The sequence below is a fragment of the Harpegnathos saltator genome, unplaced genomic scaffold, assembly GCF_003227715.2.
Source record: "Harpegnathos saltator strain DR-91 unplaced genomic scaffold, Hsal_v8.6 scaffold47, whole genome shotgun sequence".
Taxonomy (NCBI): domain Eukaryota; kingdom Metazoa; phylum Arthropoda; class Insecta; order Hymenoptera; family Formicidae; genus Harpegnathos; species Harpegnathos saltator.
This window is the reverse complement of record NW_020230283.1, coordinates 1189252-1204792: the sequence shown is the minus strand read 5'-3', so window position 1 is coordinate 1204792 and position 15541 is coordinate 1189252. Positions and strand designations below refer to the sequence as shown.

Genomic DNA, 15541 nt, shown 5'->3' with positions numbered 1-15541 from the left:
CTATTCAAGTCTAAGAAAATGTACTTCAGGATGAAACGTAGAAAGAATACGATTTGCAAGAATAATTATACGAGTAATTATGCTAATTGTATAGAGAATTATATATATATTTTTTCTTTTTTTAATGTAAGAAAGAAATCAGTGTATTTCTTAATAATGAATTCAGTCTTTAATGAAGATGTTTATAACGAAAAATTTGCATTGATTAACGCAATGGCCTCTGTGAACTCGTCGACTTTCTCGAGGTATCCTTTGAAATTATTCATGTGTCGTATATTTTTCCTGATCCTACATATGTATTACGATCTTATGTAACCTAATGTATGCGAGTCTACATATCACATTAATTAACTATATATGTATACAGAATACACCTATCCATATGTAACATCGGATGATAAATTCACATTAACGTCCTCCGATGTTGTCAATGGGCTACTTTATCGGCTATCGATATATTCCATTCGCTTGATTTTATCTACAAACGTAATGAATGATTTATTAATTTTAGTTGCGTTTTATGTTACTTCATCTGCATTTAAAGTGAAGCATAAGCTTGAAATTTAAATGGAAGTGGAGGGAAGCAGAGTGACGTTATAAAAAGGTAGAAAGAATTCAGAATTAAGAAAAGCAGGGGCTTGTATTTTTATGTGTAACCATTTATTATTATTATTATTATTATTATTTCCGACTTCTGTCATTTAGAAAATTGTCTCTCGTCGCTTCACGTGTTACGTTACGTAATCCATAGAGAGATTTATTTTGCAAATGTGAATGCAGGGAACAGTCGTTCCAGACATGGATTTTTTTAACAACACGATCCTATTCAACGTTAATTTCGTTCTGACTCGTGTAGATCAGGCTGAACGTTCGTTCGCCGATACATTTTCGTTAATTTACGCTTCCCCGGGATCGTTGTTGAAGATAAAGATCAACAAGAAACGCAGCACGCTGATATTCCACGGGACTGCCTTCGCATTTTTTTGTCTCGTGACAGTTTTATCGCCGTTATCGCCAGTCTATTACGAAATTGTTGATGTTTTTGATTTAGCGATTCAGTTTTTGTGCGATTCAGTGGTTGAAATACCATACGTGTATTTAACATAACTTATCGCTCGACACCGCGCCGTCTTTTTTTGCGCCGCCATCTCCTCGAATTTCCTCGAGCGTTCCTCTTGATGGCAGCGCGCGATGCATACGCGTTTCTCGATAGGTAAGAAGTACGGACATCGCGCGTACATTGCATAACGTCTTCACTATTTTATACGCACGCGTCAAAGTTGTTATTGTGGTAATCGCGCGTGATACTCTGCATCCATAAAGATCGCCTCTATCTCGACGAGTCTGTGCGCTCGCGCTCGCAGCAGCGCGTTAAAGGAGAGAAGAAAGCAGAAATAATTGACAACTGGGTGAGATGATTCACATTAATACCCTCTGTTCCTCTCATTCTCTCGGTCGCCCACGCGATTTTCACGCAACTTGTCCACTTTGCACGTCTGCAGCTGCGCTGTGATCACCGTGTACGTTCGACACTTCGCGAAAGAAAAATCAGAAAAGACCCAGAATAGACCCGCGAGAGAGACGTCCTACTTTTTTATCGAGTTCTCTCGTAACACATATCTTCGAGATAACTCTCGGAAGTTTTTGCTGTCTGAGGAATGACCAATAGGCAAACGAGCCGCTACATCCTTGATGATCCGCATTGCATTTTGCATTTTTAAAGCTCGCATTCGCTCACAGGTCTAGAGGTTGTTCCAACCTCTTGTTGCAAGTTAACTGATAGTTAAATCATATGCTTATCTTTGTTTTCCCTTCAATTTAAACGAAGACAGAGATATGATTCAACTATCAGTTAATTTACCAAGGAGTTGGAACAACCAGCCCTACGTGACATCGATCTCGGCTCTCGCTCTAATAAGAGCGAGAACTCCCACAGGACACCCTGTATATCGACACGCTTTTCTCCACGGAGGAAACGAGATTTCTGAAGACTGAAACACGTTGGCGTGCCGCTTCCGCGCCTCGTAGCTCCATTCGCCTCGAGTTACAGTCGAACGAACAGCCAAGAGCCGTCGTCCGGCGACGGGTGCACCTCCACTAGCGCAAAGTAGGTGACCCTGAGCCGACGAGCACAACAAGCAGCGACGGCCTGTGCGAAGAGAGCTGATCTTGTAAATCGAAGCGCGCGACGCGGAAAGTTTCAGAAAATGACAAATACGAGAGACTCGGGTGGAGCGAAGAGTAAACGATATTCAGAATGACACGATCAGACCTCAAGATGGTATCTCACGAGGACGAGGACAAGTTGCGGCCTCGTGGAAGGGAGATCGCACTTATTCAATGCGAAAACTAGATAAGGTAAGGCAAGATGACGTGATCGTGAAGAGGAGGAATCAAGGATAACGTTATTCACGGCTTCAGCAAGAAAGGAGAATTCGCACGGTGTTGCTCTGTGCTTTTTTGAGCAATCGTCGGTCTCTCCTCTCCCAGAAACCGGCCAACTGACGAGCCACACGATAGCGGTTCTCTCCGGTCGCGATGCGAGCCATCTATAGTCTCATTCCGATCGGAACCGATCTTCCGCTCGCACGCTTCTCGTCGAAGGCTGTTCGATCGTCTCGAGAACTACACAAGCGAATCGCGATGGAGGAGCGGCGGCCGGAAAACAGGGCGTTCCGATATCTTCCCTAGTGGTTATATCATTGAGTTTCCAGCGACGGAAGGTCGTGGTCGAAGCAACCATCATCATCATCATCATCATCATCATCATCATCATCATCATCATGAACATTATCATGACGTGATCGTCATCGTCTTCGAGTCGCCGGAAAGCCGCTCTTCCTGCAGCCTCCGGGCTCCGAGAAGCGTAGTAGGATACTCGAAGGAAGAGCGGAGAGGAAAGGCAAAAGCCAGGCTTCTCTCTCCTCCTGGTGTCGGAATTGGTATTGCAGATGGCGCCCGACCTGCGCCACCTCGCCATCGCCGTCGCCGTCGTCGTCGCCGTCAGTTGAGTCGGTCGACCGCGAGGCGCAGCAGGAGGGGTCGAGGAGGAAGGGAAGGGAAGGGAAGGGCTGCGCTCGTTCGCCTCCTCGTAGTCTTCCTACGATCCGCTCTCCATTCCGTCGGCCAGTGTTGACGCTGACGACGAGGTATTCGCGATTGAACGGTAGCCGGAGAGAACGGAAGCGCTCGGGTAGAGTAAGAGAGCGGGTTGGAGCGGAGTGTGGGAGATAAGGGGGAGAAAAAAGAGAGAGAGAGAGGGAGCGAGAGCGAGAGAGAGAGAGAGAGAGAGAGAGGGAGCGAGAGAGCGAGCGAAAGAACGATAAGACAGGGATAGGGAAAAGCATACAAGGTGGGGAACAGAGGGAGCTAAGAGGAAGAGAGCGCCTACGACGACGTCGCGACGATCTTCCGTGCCGCCGTCGAGACTCCGAGGACAGAGTATCGACAAGACGGATGGACAGATCGACGAATGGGACCGTGGCTCGTATGACCAGTGGGTCCTCGCATAGCTCCCCCGATGAATCGGCCGATTGGAGCGATCGGCGCCGATCGTCGCCGATGACACGACATTAATCGTCGCGCGGCCATCGCCACGATCGCGTACAGTAGCAAGATAACCTACTCGAGACTGGTAATAGCGGCGCAGGTGGACGAAGGTTTGCTGCCCAATTAAGGTCCAACGAGTTCTCTCATCCGGAGGAGCCGTGGAGGGGGAGGTAAAATCGAAGGTGAAAGAGAGTAGCACCGCGAGCCAGTAGTAGAGGGACGCAAAAGTGTCCAGGGAGGAAGTAGAGACACGACGGTTTCGCCGACGTCGTCAGTTCATGCGACATTCGCGACTATTAATAGCCGACAGCGCGTTGCGCGCGACGATCAAAATAAAATACATAGACGTAGAAAAGAGATTCGCACGCGAGAGTTCACGGATTGCCGATACGCCGCGCCGCGGCGATCCATAGCGGGGATCCATAGCTCCGCAAAATGGCCGCCTTTTCCCGTCATCCGTTTTCCCTCGGAGGAACGATGCGCTCTGTCTCTTTCTCTCTCTCTCTCTCCCTCCCTCCTTCTCTCTCTTCGTCGCGCGCGCACGTTTTCCATCCGATCCGGCGGCGGCTTTTTCGAGACTTTTCCTTCAGTAAATGCAATCCCGGCGAGGGGAGAGAGACGAGGAGTCGATGAAACCAAGGTCGCCCAGGCTAATCGACGATGGTGAAACCGTTGACCGAGCGAATCGACCGTGTCGAGTGCGTCACCCAATGACGATTCCTTTGCGTCGACCTGAAATATTGCATGCGCACGTGCAGCCCGCGAACATCCATCGAGTTTTCACGAGCCGAACCATCGCGTCCATCTCGCCCACACGTTGTCCCCCTCTCCCACCCTCCTCCTCTTCTTACCCTCTCTTCTTCACCGGAAATTGCCGGGACGACCGACGGGACGGAAGTCAGACGTGCCGATGCGTGCCCTTTCGTAGACGAATCTCTCGTTCAACATCCCGGGGAATACGTTTGCAAAGCGGGAATGGCTCTCACTTCCGGGGCCGGTTGTTCCAACTTCTTGCTAAGTTAACTGACAGTTAAATCACATGCTTATCTTTGTTTTTCCTTTGATTTAAACGAAGACGGACATATGATTGAACTACCAGTCAACTTACCAAGGAGTTAGAACAACCTGCCTTTGGGGCCGGTTGTTCCAACTTCTTGGTAAGTTAACTAGCAGTTAAATCACATGCTTATCTTTGTTTTTCCTTTGATTTAAACGAAAACGGACATATGATTGAACTACCAGTCAACTTACCAAGGAGTTAGAACAACCTGCCTTTGGGGCCGGTTGTTCCAACTTCTTGGTAAGTTAACTAGCAGTTAAATCACATGCTTATCTTTGTTTTTCCTTTAATTTAAACGAAGACGGACATATGATTGAACTACCAGTCAACTTACCAAGGAGTTAGAACAATCTACCTTGGGGTCGATTGTTTCAACTTCTTGCTAAATTAACTGGCAGTTAAATCACATGCTTACCTTTGTTTTTCCTTCAATTTAAACGAAGACGGATATATGATTGAACTATCAGTTAACTTACCAAGGAGTCGGAACAACCTGCCCTGAGTTCTCACTGGGGAGTCCGGAATGCTCCCTTCCCGAGCGTTTCAAAGCGCGAAGTATCATTAGAAACTTTCAGAACACTAACTCATCGGGTCATGCGACGACCCAGACAGCACGAACGTCCGAAGGACGTTCCACTTTCCTTCAAACGCCTCTTAGTCGTTCGTGCCGTTCTGGGAGGTCGCGTCGTCCTGAAACTGCACGTTGCAAATTGCAGATATGCAGATATGCCTGTCACTGGTATCTCAATGTACTTAGACGCTTCTCAAACGCTCTTACGACACTAATTTCCCCTCTCCAGGCAGCCTCCTCGGAACTTATCTGCCGCTGACGTTCAGTTTGATCGAACAAACAAACGGACGAGCGGAGCGCAGATACGCTCGCGGGCGCCACCGGGATCGCGAAGAGTGACGAGCGCGTCAGCGGCGCGGGGTTAATGATGGCGCCATGTGGTAAGCACAGTGGCATTTCTCGCGGCCATGAGAGCCACTTTATTAAATTCGATCTACGTCTCGCGAGTCTCGCACGTGTCCTATCGGCCGACGGACATTTATATCAGTTCCCGTTAGATGCTCTTTCCACTTATCGCTGCGAGCCTTCCCTTCGCCCACCGGCCAATAGCGACAAATGTATTTTTAATTCAGGGGGAAAAGTGCAACGGAGTGCAACTGAGAAACAAAAAACATCAAGTCGAGCTCCGAATAATGGCGTCGATGACCGTTAGCGAGACGCGGTCGCGGCGGATCGGAAGGAGCGACGTTATCAGACCGAACGCTCGTCGATATCAGCCGCTCGGACTGGCTTTTCTCGACGAATGATATCAGAACGATCAGCGCCTCGCGATACGGCCTGGAATTCACGATAAACGCGTGCCTGCTTCGTAAATCCGTGCGTCTCGGGTCGGATTTTTGAGATGCCGGGCTCGGAAACGGAAGTGCTCGTACTCGCATTGTGCACGTGAGCTAATGAGAGAGGGCCACGTGCTTCTTCCTGTACCTTTGCAGGAGTTTGAAGAAAAAAATGCAGATACACATATCCGGCGGAGGAAAGAGCGTAAAGTGACCGTTCACGTGTATGCGCGCGCAAAATTCCGCGTAGCTTGTTGTCTCTTCGCGTGTCCCGTTTGGCGAATTGTGATATCGCGCCGTGAAACGACGACGACGACAACGACGATGACGACGACGATGACGATGACGACGACAACGACGACGACGTCGTTCCAGTGCTGAACGTCACGCGAATGTGCAGTGTGCACGACGAGCTCGGACGATGCCGCTGTTTTTCCTCGTTCCTGAGGCGCAACGCGATCGAATCCCCCGGCGACGGCTACATCGGCCCGTAGATCTGAGCGCATCGTCGCGAGATTAGAAAAGAAGAAGAGAAGGCGGCGGCGGAGGAGGAGGAAGAGAAGGAGGTGCGCGTGGAGTAGAAGGAGAGACTCGCGGAAACCGAGAGAACGCGATGTCGCACCTCTGGTGAGCCGCCTTCGCGACAGCGTCGCCGCGACGACGTCGTGAGGACCTTCCTGTCCGCGTCGGAAGAGATAATTTTACAACGACAGGAGAAAACATGGCGGACCGTCACCGCCACCTCCGCCGCCGTTGCGCGTCTCAACCGCTTCCACTGTGAGGATCCGCGCGAGCGAACGCACGCACGCACGCAGGCCCGCTGGAATCTCGGTACTTCCGTAAGAGGGACCGGAATTTTTGCTACGACTGCGTGACCGAAAAAGACGGTACCCATTGTGACGATAACGATGACGATGACGATGACGACAACGACGACGACGACGACGACGATGACGATGACATGAGAAAAAAGGAAGCAGACTCGCATTGACGTTGATGGGGATCTCTCGTGATATCGCTTCCGATAAAGGTTTTTAATTGCTCCGTTATAAGTCAAGGCTATCAGCGAGCCAGCATGCGAACGTTCGAGAAGAGGCGTTCAAGGCGCGCCGTGTTGCCCCATCGCGCCGTGTTCGCGCGGATGCGCCAGCAGCAGCGGCGGTGGCCGCGAGATTAGCAGCAGTAACTGCGGCGGCTGTACGAGTACAAACATCTCCGAATCCCCGCGTGCAGGTCGACAATGACACAGCTAACGGCGGGGCTCGGGCTGCCATTGGGATTGTGAAGGATCGGGATTATTGGCCCTGCGGAGCGGAGCGCTATGTTGCCTGCGGCGGGCAAGGGCGAGCGGAGAAATCGTGGAAGCGCGCGGCTGTCGTCCAAGATGTCGGGAAGGCCGCCCCGGTTGCGAATACTGCGGCCGCGGCAGCCACAGCAGCAGGCGAAGAGTAGCGGCTTCGCCGACTTCTCGGTAGCCGACGAGGCGTCCTGCAGCCCGGAAGGTAACCTTAAAGAGGCCGCGAGCGAGAGGGTCGCCGACGCGAAGAGACGCGACGCGAGGGCGGCCGATGCGAAGGCGGCCAACAACACAAAGACGGTCGCGAGTGCGATGGCGAGCGAGATGGACGACGACGACGACGATAACAACGACGACGGGCTGATGGCCGCCGACAAGGACGTGCGGCAGCCGCTGAGGAATGTCGAGTTTGTCACGAGGAGAACCGAGGAGGTGATCGATCTCGAGCCGAACGAGCGGAATTCGTACGACTGCAAGAGTAATCCTACGAAAGTGCTACCCGACATGAAGGACTACTTCAGGCATCCGCAGAAGGAACACAAGCACAAGGTGAGTCATCGAGGCTACTGTTGTCCCAACCTCTATTTACTTCATCCCCGAGCCGGCTCGTTTTACGTTTCTTCTTGTCTCTGTCTCTCTCTTTTTCTCTCTCTCTCTCTCTCTCTCTCTCTCTCTCTCTCTCTCTCTCTCTCTCTCTCTCTCTCTACCTCTCCTTGTCTCTCTTGATCTATCTCTATCTATGTCATATGCGTTTGTCTTACTCCTTTTTTTCTTTTTTATTCGTTTGATTCTGATTGTCGCGTTTCTCTAGAATGGCAAGTACCTCGATAGGAGGACAAACGAAAGAGGAAGATATTGCAGAGGTTTTTAGGAAAATTCATCACAACATACATGAGTCTTTCTCCCTCATAGATGGCAAGAATATGTTTTACTGTAATTTTTAGGGTAAAAGTGGGCACAGTCCAGTCGAAAATCGGTGCCCTGCGTGTTCGTATGTTGCTTTGAACGTGAAAGATCTCGAAAATCACCAAAGAGTGCATCATTTGAAAAGAAGATTCTTTCGATGCGCAAAATGCTCCTACGTGACTCACGTCAGAGCTCGTTATACTAAGCATGTTAAATATCATTCTATGCCAATGATCAAGTGTGATGCTTGTGATTTTCGTACACCGTATAAGGTTTGTCCCTCATTCTATTTGGTTCCGCAGAAATGTATGATTCTCAACATGCCAACTTTCTAAATGCTCAAAGAGAATTAGATTGCTTTTGAGATCATTGCGTTGAGAGACCGCTTCTGAAAGTGAATGTGTATTGTCAACATCATTTTCAGTGGAATCTAGATAGGCATACCCGGAATCACGGAGGTGCAGGTGCTTTCCAATGTCGTGTATGTAACTTTACCGCTGATATTCGACAGAGCTTGACGGTGCACGAAACTAATCATCATGATCCACCTATGGGTCAGACCAACCGCAAGAGTAATAATCCTTTCGAACGTAAGCTACGAAATAGTCCGAAACGCTACAATCAGGTAATATAAGCATGTGTATCGTTGTCTCTCTCAAAATGATCCAAAGAGAACATGCGACAATATGTAGACATAATGTGTGTATTTAAATCTGTGTAGGTTGGAGCGAGTGACTTTCGAGAAACATTGAATAAATCAGTGGCGTCAAGTATTTCTGAGACGTTTGTATCAGACTCGTCGATAATTCTAGTGGATGATAAGAGAAGCGCCATAGCCAGCGCTGAATGCATCGCGTTGAAATGTGAGGAGAAGGGCTGTCAGTTCATAACTGCCTGGGATTCTGAGATGCAGCGTCATTTAGCCGAGTGTCATGCACCAGTCATTCCATCCAAGCCAAGAAAACCACTGCCAATGTTAATTCCACTGAGTACACCTAACTCCAGGCCAATCAGCAGCGCACCCAACAGTGGACCACCCACGACTTTACTGAAGGTTCCACGAGTCAGAGTCAGGCCTGAACTGGCGCAGATCGCGAGAGACACCGAGCTGGCTAAAATGTATGGAAATAAGGAGGTAAGCTGAAGTCGTTGTTAGTGAATGCAAAATATAACACGACCTGTCACGACGTGTGTGACTTGACATGTCGTGCTTTCATTCCAGGCGACGAATTCCAAGAAGGATCTCAATACCGCCGCCGGTATATTTGAGAGGAAAAATGCCTCCTTCTTCGATAAGCTTAAGGAAAAGTTAACGACAGCGACGTCGATTAATAACGGCGTGCCGGAGGTAGCCGTAAGTAGTGTGAACGACTTGAAATGCTGGTGTACGTTTAAAGCTAGTAGCATGGAAGAGCTGGCTTGTCACAAACAGACACACCACACTGCTCTCAGCGTATCCGTGGGTACAACACGTTGTCCTAAGTGTAGAAGACGTTGCAAGAGCTCAACAGACCTTCAAGTGCATATGCAATATTGCCACACACGCAACGACACGACCACCACCGATAGTAGTTTAGAGAAAATAACGAACCGTTCAGACGTCCGCATGACCCCGTACCGTGGTGAATACGCTTTTCCATCGCAACTGGATTGGGACGCGAATCTCAGAAGACTAAATTCGTCTGGATCCTCGGTACGGTGCTTGAAAACAACAATCTAAGTATATACGATAAGAAACGCGCGCGCGCGCGCGTGAGAGGGAGGGAGAGAGAGAGAGAGAGAGAGAGAGAGAGAGAGAGAGAGAGAGAGAGAGAGAGAGAGAAAAATTGTCCGTCTTCGCGAGAATTCTCTTGAGATCTGAGACTAGAAGCAGTCGCTGTAATGTTGCAACTTTACAAAAAGCAAGCAAGAAACGCGGACGCGTCTGTGAGCGCAGAGTTTATGCGATACAAGCTCGTTGTTACATGGATATCTTTTTCTTTTCTTTTTTTTTCCTTTTTCTTTCAGTTTGGCTGTTTTGTGACTCCTCGTATCTGCCAAAATAGTTGGACATTTACTTGTTATACATGTTCTTAGCGCAAATTGATGTTCATCGAACTGTAGAAGTATGCAAGAGCCTATGTATCACGAAACACGAGCGTTGATTATTATTAGATATTAGAAGGAACCTCGTGTTGTCCTTTTTTCTTTTATTCATTTATTATTAAGAATGTGCTTTACATATTGCATATAGTGGATGTCAAGCATCTATTTTCTCTAGCAGTTCGTTGTAACGAACATGTATTATATCAGTTTTTGGCAATTCTTTGTTACGACACGAAACTTTTGTCAGGTTGAAGGTGGTTCGACACAAACGAGCGGCCGGCGGGTGTTCAAATGTCCCCATTGTCCATTTTGGGCTTCCACCGCAAGTCGCTTTCACGTTCATATAGTCGGTCATTTAAACCGGAAGCCGTTCGAGTGTTCTATGTGCGCGTATCGTTCTAACTGGCGATGGGACATCACAAAACATATTAAGCTTAAAGCAGCTAAAGACGCAGTGCATATCACCGCCAGAGTACTCATGACGGATGAGACTGGTCGACGGAATTATTCCAAGTATAACAAATATCTCGCACAGGTGAAATAATGAATCTCAGTTATCTAGAATATAATTCATAAACATTTATCTGTTCCTCACATCGAGAGATGTATATATATATATATATATATATTTAAGTTCAATTCTGACTTCGCTCGGACGAGATCGCTCTCGACCGGTCTCGAAGGCGGGAAAGAAAGCGAAAGAAAATTTCACAGCAATTCGGCCACTCGGCGCTCGGACGCCTGATCACTGTTGCATTGTGACACTCATCATAAGCATATTCTTAGTAATCAGTGGACGGGAAATGCCGATCCTGCGTTCTCCTCGCGAAAGCGCCCTCGGTATTTCCGCAGATCCTACCGCAATCTTCACTCGTGTCTGTGAATATCAATCGCGAGACGTTCACTGATCGCAGTTACAAACTTTTCTGTCGATGTAGCGGCGCGAGAGTCTCGTTTTATCTTATGTCATACTCGAGGTCTCGCCGAGTACCGCGAGTAACGATAGTTTACAGTGTGCTGCACTCTCTGCGCAGGTAGAACAGCAAACATGGGACGAGGATCACATGGAGGAGCGTAGCGTAGGAGAAACGAGTGTGAACGAGCCCCCGACGAAGGTGTTGATCCTAAACAATAAGGAATACATTCCTAGCGCCAGTCAGGTGACAAATCCAGTCACGATCTTGCCATCGACCGACAGTAGTCGGAACAGTAGTCATAACATGGACCTGAGTCTGCGACCGCCGCCGCCTCTCAAAGCGGCGATCAGGGCCCGCGGGCAGTCTTTGCTCAAGAATAATCCTATCACGATGAGCGTGCAAAATATTAGCGGTACCAGCGGTGGCGCGGTCACCATATCCTCAACGATCGCGGCAGACGAGAGCAAACGTACTCAGTGGAAGTGTAAACGTTGCAACTATCGGGATTCCAACAAGGACAACGTATTGTTGCACGTCAAGTCACATTACGAATCCACCGATCAAGAGTCTACTGAAGAAAGGGTAAGTCTTGTACGCGAAAGAGAAGAGAGAATCGTCTTTCTTTCTCTTGGCCTTAAACCTTAAGACTTTGAAACGGAATGAAATATAAACATTGGGCGAGACGATTCAACGCATCCGCTAGCAGCCCGTCTCTCATAAGAGACCAGCGTCATATGTGCATGACTTTAATAGTTGTTCCTTCTATGTTCGTACAAACTGCGGGAGTGTTTTATACTGCCATTAAAATATATACAAGCCGAGTTAAAAGTTTCTCAAGCAAAATATGGTAGCAAATATATTAAAGATCTAGTGATCTTTAATATATTTGAAGTGACAGTGTTCTCGATATGATACGTACCACCTGTATCGTAATGGAAGAATATTTAAAAGCACTATCATCAGCCTTAAACCATGTTAGTCGACGTGTGCGTCTGCTTCGTGTCGACCGCGCGACAATTTTATATATGACACAGTAACAAATCGAATTTCACGTACTTCCTTCTCGTTCGCAGAACCCATTCGGCTGCGGAGATTGCCCGTTCTCAGCACCTGATGCCGCTACTCTGTCCCTGCACAGGATGCACCATCGGCCGAACTTGGAAGCGATATTCAAGTGCTACCGTTGTCCATACTACGTTAGTACAAAGGCGTATGTGTCTTGTGTATCATGATGGTGTGCTTTGTTAACATAAATGCTGCATCATTCTCGCTCGAAATCGAAAATACAATTTCATTCACGGTTCAGTTTTCTCATGGTACGATACGATTTTACATGATATTTTACGAAACGTTTACCTTCTTATTGAAATCTTTGCCAACGAAGTACCTCACGATGTCACAATGCGACATATAATAACTGCCTTCTGCTATGCCGTAGAGAACTGTTGGAGCACGCTAGGCTTCACGGGGAAGAGCTGGCGGCTGTACATCAGCAGAGCACGGATCTGCAGGTACCCAACTCGAAAATGCAGCAAGTATTGACCTCCAACAGCGGTAAGTTCAATGCAGCATACGACGCCTTTGGACACGATCTCCAAAGCATGATCTTGCTGATCCGCTCGTCTTCACGTCACAGGCACTTCCCAGACAAAGAACGAGGCGTCAATCGAGCAAGTGATTCAAATAACCACGCGCAATAGCGTAACATCAATGTCGAATACGTCGAAGGCCGCTGGAGGCCCACCGCCGCCGCCGCTCCTTTTGGACACGCGCTCCCTTCCGGAAGCACCGTTGGTCTGGGTAACGCGGCCAGATGGCACCCTGATGAAGATGCTGAAGTGCCGTCATTGCCCCTACGTGTCATCGCGACGTGCCGAAGTGCAAGACCACGAGGCGATGCACGCGTCCACCGAAGAGTCCGTGATTCCCTGCACAGACTGCAGCTTCACTTGCTCACACAGGGATGTTATGATCGCGCACACAGATATGCATGCCGGGTGCCTGGGCACTGTTCACTGTCTCGTAGACGAGTCCCGCCCCGACTCCCAGCAGCTCAGCGACCTCAGCACCCTACTCGGGCTGAGCCACTCGCCGGTACTCGGCGCTGAGCCGGATCTACAGGACTCTCGATTGGTGCACTGCTGCGACAAGTGTCCGGCTCGGTTCCTGTGTGAAAAAGAGCTGCGGATTCACCTGCGGTATCACACCACAGACCTGGCGTATTCGTGTCAGTGGTGTTCTTACGCGGCGCGTCAGCCGTCGCACCTGTTGGCCCATCAGAAGGCTCACTCATCGGAGTATCAAGAGCGTACCAAGTACTTGCTGTCCGTGTACAACCACTCGCAGCGATTCCCGCCGCCGGCGACGGCGTGCGTCGAAGCGGAGAATCAAGAGAGCAACGACAGCGAGTTGAGCAACGTCGCGTGGATCGTCGTCGAGGTCAACGAGAGCGTCAGTAGCTCGTACAACAGCGACAACGGCGCATCAGCCAGCCAGAGAACCAACAATCAAGTGTTCACATGCGCGAAATGCCCGGCGCGGTACTTCAAGTTGGACGCTCTAGAGTACCACATGACGTTGCACGGCTCGAATAATCGTTACAAGTGCAACGACTGCGATTACTCGTCGAAGACTGCGCAGAATTTGGTAAAGCACCAGGTGGTTCATCGGCGACATAATGAAGCCAGCGAGACGTCGGCGGTGTCGCCAACTGCCAACGTCTCCATCACCGCCACCGCTTCAGCCACCGCGTCGCCGTTGCAAAATATGTCGCCGGACCCGCAGTTCGGGCTCTTCATGCGCGGCAATCCCAACTTCGTTTATCCGGGCTACCTGCGGAACGGTCGTCTGAAGGAGAAGCGCTACAAATGCCACAAGTGTCCGTCCGCGTTCGAGAAGCGCGAGCAGTACAGGGTGCACCTGACGCTGCACGGTGCGAAGCAGCGTTACCGCTGCGAGACCTGCGACTATTCGGTCAAGTACTACGCGAACTACGCGCAGCATCAGAAGAAACATTTGGCGAACGCGGAGGCGCAGGCGTCGCGCCGGCAGTTTGAGGACGACCGGATCTCGGTAGAGCACGAGGGCGATGTCATGGCTCCAACGCCACGTTCCGGCAAGTCCTTGCGATCCACCGGCGCTGTTCACTCCTTAATGATGAATCCCTCTGCGGCCGCCAACAACGGTGCGTTCAGTGTAGTGTGCAATAACAATGTTGCAGCCTTGCAGCCCTCCAATCAAGACAAGCAGAGTTTGTTGCTGATGCAGAAGAAGGGCATTATCTCGTCGACCGGCGAGATCGAGCCCGAGACGATCCGTTGCCAGAGCTGTCCTTTCTCCACCACCGACAAGGAAACCATGGACGCGCATAAGCGTCGACACGGCATCGAACGCATGACACCGCCGTGTCCGCACTGCGACTATGTGCCGCGTAAGGACGAAAACGTCGGCGAGCACATCAGGCTGCACTTCACCCGACTGTACAAGCCCGAGTCTTATCTCATCGTCGAGCTGCTGACACTGATGATGGAGAAGACGCCTACGAACGGCAAAGAGGAGAAGCAGCAGTGCGCGAAGGAGTTGCTTTTTAAAGAGTGTTCCGACGGCAGGTTTATGCCGCTCGCGGAGTCCTTAAACTCTCACTCGTCGTTGAACGCTTCCTCCTCAACGATTAACGTCCTCAAGGAGAAGGTCATCGTCGACCCGAACACTGGCGAGACCAAGCATCTTACCGTGTAAAAGTGAACTCTGAATTACTCGGTCGTAACTCGGCGAATAGATCACGACAAGTTTATACATGCAATTTTCTATGTGAAACATGAGAGAGGATATCATTTGTTGAGGAAAACTGAAAACTGTATTAGATGTCGTCACGCGTATGGGCGACAGAAATCAACTAGAATGTATAGTTATACATAATTATTTCACGACGAGATATTACGAATCACTTTTTTCTTTCCAACTCGACATTATCATTTTTCGTATACATTATTAATTATAATATTATGATAACACTCGAGTAGTTAGTGTATAGGTAGTGAATAGATAGTGATCATTATGCTTTATGAGACGGTCTTTGATTTTCTAAGTATATTCTAAATTTTCTTAATTTGGTATCATTACTGTAAATATCATCTCAACTCTTGTACATCATTGATGAACCTGGAAGTGGTAACGTTTTATGTATATACATACACACGTACATACACACACACACATTGCTTGTATATTGTATATTGTATATGCATATTTTATGTAATAAACTATTTACAATATTGTAAGCACTATTAAGCACGTTCTGCGAGTCTAATTGAAAATAAAGAAGCCGTTTAGCCTTCTCGTCGTTGAATCCCTTTTATATACGTAATCTTTCGTTGAATC

The 15541-nt window shown here is 48.9% G+C and overlaps 1 protein-coding gene across 10 annotated transcripts; it reads left to right on the top strand.

The window, feature by feature from the left end:
- Positions 1-3008: 3008 nt before the first annotated feature.
- LOC105181057 (uncharacterized) lies at positions 3009-15451 on the top strand. Of its 10 annotated transcripts, none has more exons than XM_011137555.3 (11): positions 3009-3719; positions 7190-7802; positions 8198-8431; positions 8584-8784; positions 8881-9294; positions 9382-9852; positions 10492-10779; positions 11279-11743; positions 12235-12371; positions 12600-12715; positions 12798-14899. In XM_011137555.3, exons 2-11 carry the CDS (start codon positions 7278-7280, stop codon positions 14897-14899), a joined length of 4953 nt encoding a protein of 1650 aa, XP_011135857.2. In that variant the 5' UTR covers positions 3009-3719; positions 7190-7277. The 10 variants fall into 10 exon arrangements, with proteins under 10 accessions (XP_011135857.2, XP_011135856.2, XP_025157962.1 ...); XM_011137554.3 differs by having other exon boundaries at positions 3009-3731; XM_025302177.1 differs by having other exon boundaries at positions 3009-3731; positions 5410-7802.
- Positions 15452-15541: the final 90 nt, after the last annotated feature.